The following is a 12,658-nucleotide window of genomic DNA, read 5'->3' as shown; positions in this document are numbered from 1 at the left end:
AATGACCCGCTCGCCATCGACCTCGGCGATTAAGTCGATATAAAATGAGGGACTTATGATAGAGTTTTGGTCCAGTATGTTTAAACTTGTTGTCCTACCCAAGGAGGACGAATGTACGTATCCTACCCAAGGAGAATACGCGAGGTTTAATCTTGGCATCCTACCCATGGAGGATGGCCGTACATATCCTACCCAAGGAGAATATGTAGTTTCCATTTAAGTCGTCGTTTTAAAATGTGACGACGAAACTATTCGCGGAAGCTTTGATCTCGATCGTGTTCGGTTCTTCATCGGGCTCGGTAATCATCCGGTACTACTAGGCAACCTACATTCCATAAACATGAAATGATTTTAGTCATACGTGGTTTAAAACGTGCTAAAACGGATTCGCGAAACAAAACTTAACAAAAATAACCGGGTGCCACCGTAACTTACGGTAGCCACCGTAAGTTACGGTAGCCACGGGGCTTTCAGGGGCCGCCGTAAGGAAGTATAATACCACCGTAACAACTTTCGTTGCTATCGTAAGTTACGGTAGTTACCGTAACTTACGGTAGCTACTGCATGTTCTTCACATTTTGCTGTTTTGACCCGTGTCACACCCCCAGAATCCACTCGCGGAGTATCACCGCTTGGAGGCGTGACTGACCAGGATCAAGCCTCAATCATATTGAACATAGCGTATAAATAAATGCAAAACCCAAACACAATATAATTGGTGTCCAAACAAGTGATCAGTCAAGTCCTATGGGATGCACGTATTCTCAATCAGTTCAAGATCGTAAAGATTCACATGCAAATCTATGTCACAAAGTGTGTTTGGCAGTTAACATCATGCATCATGTAAGCAGTTAATCATTTCCATGCAATGCATGCTCCACATAGATGTCCTTCACAGTTTATTCTATCATGGGTATTCTTTAACATACTTAACAAGATTAACAAACTTAACAGGATTAACGTACATAACAGGAATAATAAGCTAACAGTGTTAGTTAACTAACAGAGTTATCAAACTAATAGAGTTATATACTTAACAGAGTTGCATACATAATTTAACAAAGTTAATAAACTTAACACAGTTACTAAACTAACTGGGTTTACATTCTTAACATGCATAACAGAGTTAACATACCTAACAGAGTTAACATACTAACATAGTTAACATACTAACAGAGTTATCACACTAACAGAGTTAACATACGAACAGAGTTATCACACTAACAGAGTTAACATACTTACTGTTACTTATAAGTTTCACGAGGAACCTTAAGGTTCGTCGACATAGGGTATGACGAAGGTTCACGGGGAACCTTAACCTTCCTCACGAGGAACCTTAACCTTCCTCGTGCCTTAACCTTCCTCATCAGTTACGAACACAGAACCCTAATCACCAGCTAATAGATGATCAACAACATCATCCAACCATTCAATCAGACCAGAACATGCAGTCACATAAATTACTAATCATCGAGCGATCAAGATCATCATTTAATCATCAGGTTAATCATGGACAGGCACACACAATCGATCATATCATCAGATTATAAGGATCCCTAACATACAATCAATTCAAACCACAAACAAAATCACAAAACAGTCGATCTACTTACATGTGCACTTCATCCAATATACATAACAGTTTGCAGACTACACAAACAGTAACACGTAAATCAAATCGACCATCGTGACTAACCGGTTATGAGATGAAACACAGGGACTTCTAGAAAGATGGTGGTTGCCGTCGGGTGTCAAGAGAGAAAGAGAGAGTCTAGGGTTTGTGAAAACTTCGCGTAACTGACAAACAATAAACTTAAAAGGAAGGAGTTGGGCCGGTGGAACCGTCTTGGGCCAAAGCCCATGCTCGATGAAGGTTACAAGTTCCCGGCGAAGGTTACAAGTTCATCGAGATGGTGGGTGTGACGAAGGCTCCAACCTTCGTCAGGTGGGTGGTTCGGCGAAGGTTCCAAGTTCGTCGCGTGTGTGGGTGGCGAAGGTTAATAATTATATCCCACAATTAAATTTCACAATCTTTACTAACCAACACACAACACATAGATTACAGCTCAATGTTTAAAATAACTATATCCATACGTGCCAACCACGAGCAAGTTAAAGTGCATTGAATTACAAAAACAAATCACGAAACGAGTAATGTGTCAAGTAAAGACCTTGGAAACTCGGGTTGTCACATTATCCCCAACTTGAAAGAAATTTCGTCCCGAAATTCCGCAGTAGCTTCAGCCTCAGTAGTGGTTGCACTGTTCCCGAACAACTGGGGATACTTGAGTTTCATTTGGTCTTCTCGTTCCCAGGTGAACTCTGGGCCACGACGGGAGTTCCAACGAATTCGAACAAGAGGTATTCTGGTGTGCTTGAGAACCTTGACGTCTCTGTCTGTGATTTCAACTGGTTCCTCGACAAATCGCAACTGATCGTCGATAGTGAGCTCCTTCAGAGGAACTATGAGGGTCTCATCTGACAGACACTTCTTCAGATTTGACACGTGAAAAACATTGTGAACTCCACTGAGTTCTGCGGGTAGGTTTAGTTTGTAGGCCACTTTGCCTATTTTCTCTATGATCTCGAAAGGTCCAACGTATCGCGGGTTAAGTTTTCCTCGTTTGCCAAAACGAACTACACCTTTCCAAGGTGAGACTTTGAGTAGCACTCGATCCCCAACCTGGAACTCGAGTGGTTTCCTGCGCTTATCAGCGTAGCTTTTCTGACGGTCACGAGCTGCCGCCATTCGTTGCCGTATCTGTGCAATCCTTTCTGTTGTGTCTACTACAAGTTCTGGACCCGTGATTTGGCTGTCACCAACTTCTGCCCAGCAAAGAGGTGATCGGCATTTATGTCCGTACAATGCCTCAAACGGAGCGGCTTGGATGCTGGTGTGGTAACTGTTGTTATACGAAAACTCTACTAACGATAGATGTTTTTCCAGCCGTTGCCAAAATCAATCACACATGCCCTAAGCATGTCTTCAAGGGTTTGGATGGTGCGCTCAGACTGCCCATCCGTCTGTGGATGATAAGCGGTGCTCATATCTAAACGTGAGTCAAAGGACTTGTGTATTGCTTGCCACAGTTCAGAAGTAAAACATGCATCACGATCGGAAATAATGGAGGTTGGCACCTCGTGCCTCGAAACTACCTCCTTTAAGTAAACGTCTGCTAAAGTAGAAAACTTGTCTGTTTCTTTGATGGACAAAAAGTGTGCAGACTTAGTTAATCGATCCACTCTCACCCAAATAGTGTCACATTACCACATTTCTTATCATAAAATTTTCCATCACAACTGTATTTATGGTGGGTTTACTATGGTAATCTATATAAATTGGGTTTTACCTCTCAACTCATTATTTTGCGGCAAAGGCTCAAATGGAGCCATTTGACTAACGTATTACATCTTTCAACTTCTATACTTGTCCTAAGTATTTATCTAATCATAAAACTCGTTTCCAAACAACTTTAATGGTTGTTAGTTCAATTTAGCTTACAAGGGCGTTTTGGTCAATTTTAGTCCTTCTTTTACGACGAAGGGCTTTTAGATACTTGTTTGACCCAAAATCCGATCTTTTAACTATAAATCTGTTTAGAAACCTTTATGTTTCTAAGACACCACGATTATAACTTAAATTATTCGGTTTACCTTTAAGATAACCTAATATCAAATTTTGACCTTGTTTAACTCTTAGAGAACCCCAAGTTCTAAATGATGAGTTGAACCATTTTACATACCTTACTCAGATCAATGCATTAACCCGTTTAAATACCTTGATTTAGAAATCGCTAATTAATAGCAATGCAAATATTCATTCTATATAGGCTCCTGAAATCATATAACTCAACGATAATCATTAGTCAATATTGTCAAAGGGTGATATCTTCACCCTTTTAACCCGTTTGGTCTAAATATCCGTTTATCTTTGCAAGATAATATTTATTACCGTCTCATCTAATTGACTTACTATGATTTACACCATATGGTCATTTACCTATAACCCATGTTGACCCATTATGGCTTATGCCATATGTGTCTTTCAAAAACTAATGTTTATTGTTAACGCGTCACCAAATTACTGTTTTGCCCTTATTATTCGTTTTGGCTTACCTTATAAGGTAACCATAAAAATTTCATCTTTCTAATCATTATGGTATAAATGATTAATCAATTTAATCCTTTTTAACCATCAATGTGGTTTCTTATCATTTTCACTTGTATTGTTCCATACAACTACATGTCGGAAACATCACTTTTCAAATATTTATCTATCTTATCCGAAATCAATACAACAAGATATTTCCTAGGAATTAACAAGAGTGTAAGCTTTACTTACCTCGCATCCAAGCAACCTTTTCTTTTCGTACTTGCTTCGTTTGACCCGCTTCCTCCCAAGCCTCCATCTAGCTTGTCAAGAGTCAAACTATCATCATAATCCGTAAGACGGTTAGTTTAGTCATTATTAGCTACGACTATTCTGTCTTACAAATTTTATGTCGAATCTACCGTTCGACTTCATCATTGGTTAGTTTAACTTTCTAAAAGTTAACTACCGTTATTCATATGACAAGTACCATTTAAATTAAATCAACATCATGATTAGAATTCATATTATCCCATATCATACGGGATAAATCAAGTTTGGTAATCACACATTTCATTTACAATTTCAGCACTTTAGTTTTCATTTAGGCATTTTAACAAACACCTAGTGTGCATAATTTTACATATTTACTAACTAGTTCATAACTAGTTGTTTTTACCAAGGTTAACATCAATTTGGAAATTTCACATCAATTTTAACATCAACAAACCTGAAATTGCTTTATAAAATTCAATTTACACTAGTACAACTATCATAATCATAGTGTCTTCAAACTTCTACATCACCCACTTAACACCTTCAATGGTGATTATGGAATTCTCAAGTATTGGGCATAATTTCAACAATCTAATGGCTTGGGTTTATTCCTAGACACTATTTTATTCTAATTTCATCCAAACAACATTCATGCAAGCCAAATTTTCGATTTCATATGTTCATCAAAATTAATTTCAAGATGTAACTAGAAGATGAAATTTGACATACCTTGTGATCCCTTCACTGAGGTGATCACTAATCTAAACTTAGATTTTGATTTGGAGTCGATTTGGCTTCTCAATTTGATCAGTTTGTTGAATTTAGGGTTTGAGCTCCCATGGAGCTTTCTCCTGGTCGACCTCCACGAACGCACACACCTTTCATGTGTGTGTTTAGTGTTAAGTTTTATTTTTTATAAAACATTTTTCAAGTTATCCAACTTTGGCCCCTCAAGTTAGTTTAGTTATTAAGTAGGCCACAGCCTACTTATTTTTAATCCACATTCCCCTTTATTAACTAGGCTAAACATTCGTAGTTAACTTAGCGGGTTCGGGGATATTTACGACTAAGCTTATTTTAGGTCCCGTTAACTCGGGCCTTTTATAAACTTTATTTATCCATAGGCCTTTATTTAACTTTTTAATAAATATTAGGTTTACTTACTTAAAAATCCTAATATTCACCGGGTAAATTTTACCACTAACGGTGCTTTACCCGTCTTTTAGTATTAACAGGGTTTGATTACCAAACCCGTTTTCGGGGTGTTACATATATAAAACGCCAAAAACGCAAACAAAGTATTACTGGAAAAATCAACACTAATTGATAGATGAAAATTGAAAGAAACAGTAAAATAAAGAGGCGGTATCATTTATTGCCAAAAACATTATAGTTATATTAATGCCACTACATGGAAAATTGAAAATTATTTATCTTTTCAAAACGCCATAATTGTCTGTCACATTATAGGCCTGTATCCTAAATGGCAAAACACTTGATATAATAAAATCAAGAAAATTACTGATATTTTTTACATTAAAAGCCTGCATCCTGATCTAAAAATCAATAAAAACGCCAAAACAATACTTAAAACGCCAAAATATTTACTATAAGTCTGATCTAAAAACAATAAAAACGCCGCGTATTTAATAAACGCCAAAAATGGAAAGATGAAGGGACACGCGTTAATAAAAAAGAAATATGAAAAGACAAAAAAGCCCCTCCGCCTTTCTCTAAGCGGCGTGGCACGTGTTAGGTCAGGAAGCGTTCTCACCGTTCTCACACTTTTGAGCGTTTTCTCCTGATCCCGTTTATATATATATATATATATATATATATATATATATATATATATATATATGGTAGCGTTCATTTCAGAACTCTAAATAACTACAGAACTTTCAGAACTCCTAATAAACAATCATTTTATATATTTTTTTGTATTTAGGATCTTTTTATCATCTATTATATGTATTCTTTTGATTACATACATGTTAAAAGTAGTTTAATTGAGTCAGAGCCAGGGAGTAAACTACCGAAATTCCCCTACTTTTAATTGAAAGTTTTAACTGAGTTAGAGGCAGGGAGCAAACTGGCCACAAACTCGAAAGATCAGGGAGGAAAATGGCTATTTTTAAACTGTTGTAGTAAAACCGTTAAAATGACCAAACCACAGGGAGCAAAACGAAAGTTAGCTCTATTTAATTAGTTTTGACACATATATATAACTTGGAAACTACACGGTAGTCGTGGTCGGCAGGTGGTAGTTGCAGGTGGTGGTGGATGGTTGTGGATGGTGGTGGCCGGTAGAAAGAGTGGTTGGAAAGATGGAGGATCGGAACAGAATTACTTAGATACATGTAAATAAACAAGTTATGGGTTTATTTAGGTGAAAAGACTTACATGCCTTTGCTTTTATCTATAAAATTACCAAAATACCATTCTAGTTAATGGATTTTTTGGATGGAGTTAGAGGCGGGGAGCAAAATGACGACAAGTTAGAAAAAATCAGGGAGAGAATGACTATTTTTAAACTATTGGGACAAAACTAATAAAATGACCAAATCACAGGGAGCAAAATGGAAGTTAACTCAATTAAATATATTTAAAAAAACTTGTTTACATATGTGTAGTTATAAAATTCAATATAAAAAATGATAAAATTACTCTTAACATATATGTAATCATAAAAATACACATAATAAATGATAAAATTATCCTAAACATAAAAATACATACATAAAAAGATTGTTTATTAGAAGTTCTGCGGGTTCTATAAATATTTATGGTTATGAAATGATCATGACCATATATATATATATAGGAGAATGATCATTTAGGAACCACCCTTTATTGCAAGAACCGCGAGAACCAATGTGAATACAACCAAAAATACATAAAAAATCTAAAAAACACACAAATCTTTTTTTAATATTTTTTTTATAAAAATTGCTACTTTTAGTTAATAGAAAAAAATTTAAAAACATTTAAATTTTTTTTCTGGATACTACAAGTACTGATTTTAATAAAAAAAAATATTAGAAAAAAACTTGTGTGTTTTTTAAGATTTTTGTAGGTTTTTTGAGGGTTTAGCTTTATGGTTTAGTTTTTAACATTTAACTTGGTTTGAGGGGGGGGGGGTAGGTTTTTTTTTTTTTTTTTTTTTGTTGGTTTTTGGGGGCTTTAGTTTTTAGCATTTAGCTTGGGGGTGGGGGGTTTAGGTTTTTTTAGGTTTTTGGTAGTGTAGTTGATTTATTTTGTTGTGTTCACATTGGTTCTCGCAACAAAGGTGTTTCTCACATGAACCCTACCCTATATATATAATATATAGGGTGGGGTTTTAAAGTCAACAATAGTGTATTTAGGAATTAAGAGAATAAATTATGACATTTTGATAAATATGTGTGTGTGTCACCAAAGACATTTTGATTAAAAAAAGTTAGTATTCATTAAAATACATTGAAATACCCATTATGAACTTATGGAGCGATTTATATGTTTAGTAAAATTGAAAATTATAGTGCGATGAACTTATGAAAACCCGTAGGGCTACACTTTAAATATGTTTGTAACGACGTTTGACGTGTTTTGATGACTATATAAATATTAGCTTGATGTTCTTTTGTTTTACATAACCTGACCTGAACCGACCCGATATGAACCGTTTTTTTATAAACCTAAAGCCCTAAAATCGTTAAAAATATTCCGTATCCTCATGAAAAAATTTATGGGTCAGCCACCATGGTTAGGTTTGCACTGGAAAGCGATTGTGGGTTCCTGGTGTTTCTCACATGAACCCTACCCTATATATATAATTTATAGGGTGAGGTTTTAAAGTCAACACTAGTGTATTTAGGAATTAAGTGAATAAATTATGACATTTTGATAAATATGTGTGTGTGTCACCAAAGACATTTTGATTAAAAAAAGTTAGTATTCATTAAAATACATTGAAATACCCATTATGAACTTATGGAGCGATTTATATGTTTAGTAAAATTGAAAATTATAGTGCGATGAACTTATGAAAACCCGTAGGACTACACTTTAAATATGTTTGTAACGACGTTTGACGTGTTTTGATGACTATATAAATATTAGCTTGATGTTCTTTTGTTTTACATAACCTGACCTGAACCGACCCGATATGAATCGTTTTTTTATAAACCTAAAGCCCTAAAATCGTTAAAAATATTCCGTATCCTCATGAAAAAATTTATGGGTCAGCCACCATGGTTAGGTTTGCACTGGAAAGCGATTGTGGGTTCCTGGTGTTTCTCACATGAACCCTACCCTATATATATAATTTATAGGGTGGGGTTTTAAAGTCAACACTAGTGTATTTAGGAATTAAGTGAATAAATTATGACATTTTGATAAATATGTGTGTGTGTGTCACCAAAGACATTTTGATTAAAAAAAGTTAGTATTCATTAAAATACATTGAAATACCCATTATGAACTTATGGAGCGATTTATATGTTTAGTAAAATTGAAAATTATAGTGCGATGAACTTATGAAAACCCGTAGGGCTACACTTTAAATATGTTTGTAACGACGTTTGACGTGTTTTGATGACTATATAAATATTAGCTTGATGTTCTTTTGTTTTAAATAACGTGACCTGAACCGACCCGATATGAACCGTTTTTTTATAAACCTAAAGCCCTAAAATCGTTAAAAATATTCCGTATCCTCATGAAAAAATTTCTGGGTCAGCCACCATGGTTAGGTTTGCACTGGAAAGCGATTGTGGGTTCCTGGCTGCCAACTTATATGCAAAGAGTGTATTTGGAGAGGACGCGTTGGTAAATTTGAGCATAGAGAAGCAAGGAAATGGGAAGCTAAGTGGATATTAGGAGCAACACACAAGGGATTTGGGGGACAAAATCTCTCTTAAGCAAAAGGGAGGTGCCTAAATTATCAAGAAGAAGGGTGTCTATTTTTGTTTGGTTATTACTATTGATGTAAGAAGCTTATATGTACAACTTTATGATGCTATTCTCTTGAAGTGAATTGCCAAAACCCTTTATAGGTTCATAAACTATACAAAACCACCTAAAATACATTTGCAACCATGTCTCTCCATCTTTGATTTAAACTAGTAATTATGAGATTTTTAACTGTTTTGGATAAGTATATTCAATATTCATTTTCATTTTGTTGAGAAAATGTGCTACAAGTATTTTGCCGCGGTTTTATATTCTTACAACTTTTTAAAACAAAAGTATTTAAAATAAAGAAAAACCTCTACGCTCAAAAGAAAGGCACCGCTAACACTTAGATTGTGTTTAGGAATAACAATCCCGCTACATAACTAGCAAAAAGTGCGGCAAAAGCAATATATGGATAACAACAGTTTTTATATTGATAAGTAAGAAATCTTCCAATGACGATCTTCGGCATTAGTCATTATGCTCCTCCCCTTTATTTACTAGTTACTAGTCTCATACAAAAGCTGTAACAAGTCAAACAAACCAACCTTAGGAGTCAAAATTTGTGCTCCAGTTTCAACCCACCACCTCTACCTTTGTGAATCAGGTTCCACAGAGCTGTTTTGGCTTCCTCAAGAGTTTCAACCCCGTGCCCTTCTTCGAATGCTAGCCTCTGTATGTTAAACTGCCACACACATACATACCTGTTAGTACTAACAGCAATGTTGTAGAAAGCGCTAGGCGCTAGTCGGGCGGTGAGGTACCGCCTAGGGATTAATCGGATTGGATTTTTAAGTATAATTTTACAATTTTTTTATATATATAGATAACTTTATTCTTTTTATTAATAAATTTACAAGTTTAGGAGATAACTTATACTTTTTATTAATAAATTTAAAAGTTTAGGAACCATATGTAAACTAGTGAAAGATAGAGGGGGTTAAATGTTAAAATAGGTTCATAACTAAAATTTGGGCTTTAAACCATGGGCCAGGTTTCAAAAATTGGGTTTTTGGGGTCAAAAAACATGGGCCCGATTAGTCCGATTTTGACCAATTTGTCCGACTTTGATCGATTTTGACCATAACCGATTTTTTTTGACCGACTAGCTTAAATTTAGGCAGTAACCCACCGACTAGCGCCTAGGCGCCGATTAATCGGCCGCCTAGGCCGATTTCTGCAACATTGACTAACAGGAAGAAAAAAAGAAGCAATTGGTAGTACCTGTGCACCTTGACGGACACGTATATCCGTTCCCTTGCTATCTATTGATATCAGTGCTGCATCATCCACCTCTGTTTCCAACGATAACAGCTCCTTTAGTGGCTTTGAGAATATTGCGTTTAGCTCCTGCGATTGCCATATGTTTGAACATTCTCTTTCTTGTAATCATACAAAACAAAACAAAACAAAACAAACACGTTTATTGACACTCACCTTGAGGTTATGCTCACCTCCATCAACAGCAATCTTGTCTGGCCGAAGAGCCTCATATTCTTTAACATTAACCCAAGCAACCGTCCCAAATCCTCCAATGAAATATATATCACTGCTAGTTCAAAGACACTTGTAAAATATTGTACTCCTCAATACAAAAAGGGAACAAGCAAGTATATGCGTGCAAGCATGCTACACAACCTTATATTCTGCATTCGGAAGTAGTAAAAGTTGCCCCACTGCTGGGAAGGCCCCTGCTGATGTTTTGCTATGTACTGCTTATGAGCCCATTCCTAAAAGGACAGACAGAAAATGCGAATTAAAATTTTGTTAGGGAAGGACAACTAATTATTAGGGCTGGCAATAGATATCTGTAGAAGACACGATTAGACCTGTTTACTGAAAAAGTACACAATGTGATTCTTTACTTTTTAAAAATAAAATATAATTATGATGTTAGGATCCATCATTTCTTCTTCTTGATACATAAAACGTAAAACTGTGTCATAAACATGAGAAATAAAGTAGTTAAACGAGTTGTATTCATGTTTAATACTTGTGTTACACGCGTCGTTAGAGACCTGTTAAACCCAATAAGACACGATTTGCCAGCCCCACCAATTATAATGTGTGTGTGTATATAACCTGCTGATCTTCGGGGAGAGGGATAACATCACCGAAAATCGTAACTCTTGCATTCGATAAGCCACTCCATCCAGGTATCTGTACGACGAGCGTACACCTTGGATCAGCTAACAAGTTCCTTGTGTGGATAGCCAATGGAGAGAAGGAAAATATAGGATCTGCAAGCAAGCAGAAATGTGAATATATATTAATTAATTAAATTAAAAATGAAAAAGACAAGTGTGTGAGCTGCTTGCTTGCTTACGGCCCATGGCATCTGGTGCGAAGTCTACGAGGGAACCAAAGGGGTAGCCCTGACGGCGATGGTGCATCCGAGACATTACAGTACACAGGTGAGCAAACCTGGCCTTTGAATTAGAAAAAAAAGGAAACGAAATTATAAGAAATTTGCTAGCGATGGGATTGGTACAGTACCTACCCCGTACTGAAAATACCCAGTACCGAAAATACCAGTACCAAATTTGAACAAAACTGGATTACCTGTTCCATGAGATTGCGAACAGCCAAGGCTGGTCTAGGTAAGTCATGGACAGAGGTAGCACTCTGCACACCACCAGAGATTGGGGTTCTGAACAGCCCAGCCCTAGTCCCACTCCCACCTCCACCTCCACCTCCACCTCCACCTGCTGCACCTGCACTGCTGCTATCTGATGTGCTTTTTAGCAGAGATGCAGGTAAGGTGTTTGTATCATCAACAACTGGGAGTAGGTGTTCATCGTCGCTTGAAGCTTTTGCAGCAATAGCCGCTCGAGATCCAAATCTCAGAAGCGTACTAGTTTTGGGGAAGCATATTTTGAGTTTGAGAGACTGAATCGGCTCTTGAAACGTTGGGACGAACAAAGAGCTTGAAAGAGCTTCCATGGTGCTTATATAATAAAACGACGATTCAAACAAAGAGGCTGCCTCAGGGTTTTCAACAAATATCAACAACAAGAAGAAAAGAGAAAAGGTAAAACGAATAGTCGGCCCGTTTATGTCTCTGGCTTTTGGGCCAGACTTTTTCTTACTCCCGCAAGTTCTTATTTGGGTTGAGTTTACTTCACTACTACTTTTATTCGTTTCGATTAACTAGCACTGATCGGCGTAACCGACACCTTGTATTGCAATATTCGTTTTTTGCTAGTTTATTGGTTTATTTCAGTTCGGTTTCGTCTGTTTTTGGTTTAGGTTAACAATATAGTTATTGCTTACCAATAACCGGTTTTGGTTAATAACCAATAATAGTGTGCGATGTGGCGGGAAACACAGAGAATCCAGAATGGAAGCATCCATTCT

The 12,658-nt window shown here is 36.4% G+C and overlaps 1 protein-coding gene across 2 annotated transcripts; it reads right to left on the bottom strand.

Moving 5' to 3' along the window:
- Positions 1-9,544: 9,544 nt before the first annotated feature.
- LOC110909048 lies at positions 9,545-12,397 on the bottom strand. Of its 2 annotated transcripts, XM_022154071.2 has the most exons (8): positions 11,864-12,370; positions 11,628-11,730; positions 11,384-11,541; positions 10,940-11,031; positions 10,739-10,850; positions 10,526-10,651; positions 9,896-9,986; positions 9,712-9,825 (listed from the first exon to the last, which is right to left on the bottom strand). In XM_022154071.2, exons 1-8 carry the CDS (start codon positions 12,242-12,244, stop codon positions 9,815-9,817), a joined length of 1,074 nt encoding a protein of 357 aa, XP_022009763.1. In that variant the 5' UTR covers positions 12,245-12,370; the 3' UTR covers positions 9,712-9,814. The 2 variants fall into 2 exon arrangements, with proteins under 2 accessions (XP_022009754.1, XP_022009763.1); XM_022154062.2 differs by having other exon boundaries at positions 9,545-9,986; positions 11,864-12,397.
- Between the last annotated feature and the right edge of the window lie 261 nt (positions 12,398-12,658).

This window comes from Helianthus annuus, chromosome 2 (assembly GCF_002127325.2).
Source record: "Helianthus annuus cultivar XRQ/B chromosome 2, HanXRQr2.0-SUNRISE, whole genome shotgun sequence".
Lineage (NCBI taxonomy): Eukaryota > Viridiplantae > Streptophyta > Magnoliopsida > Asterales > Asteraceae > Helianthus > Helianthus annuus.
This window is presented reverse-complemented; position numbering and strand designations above follow the sequence as displayed.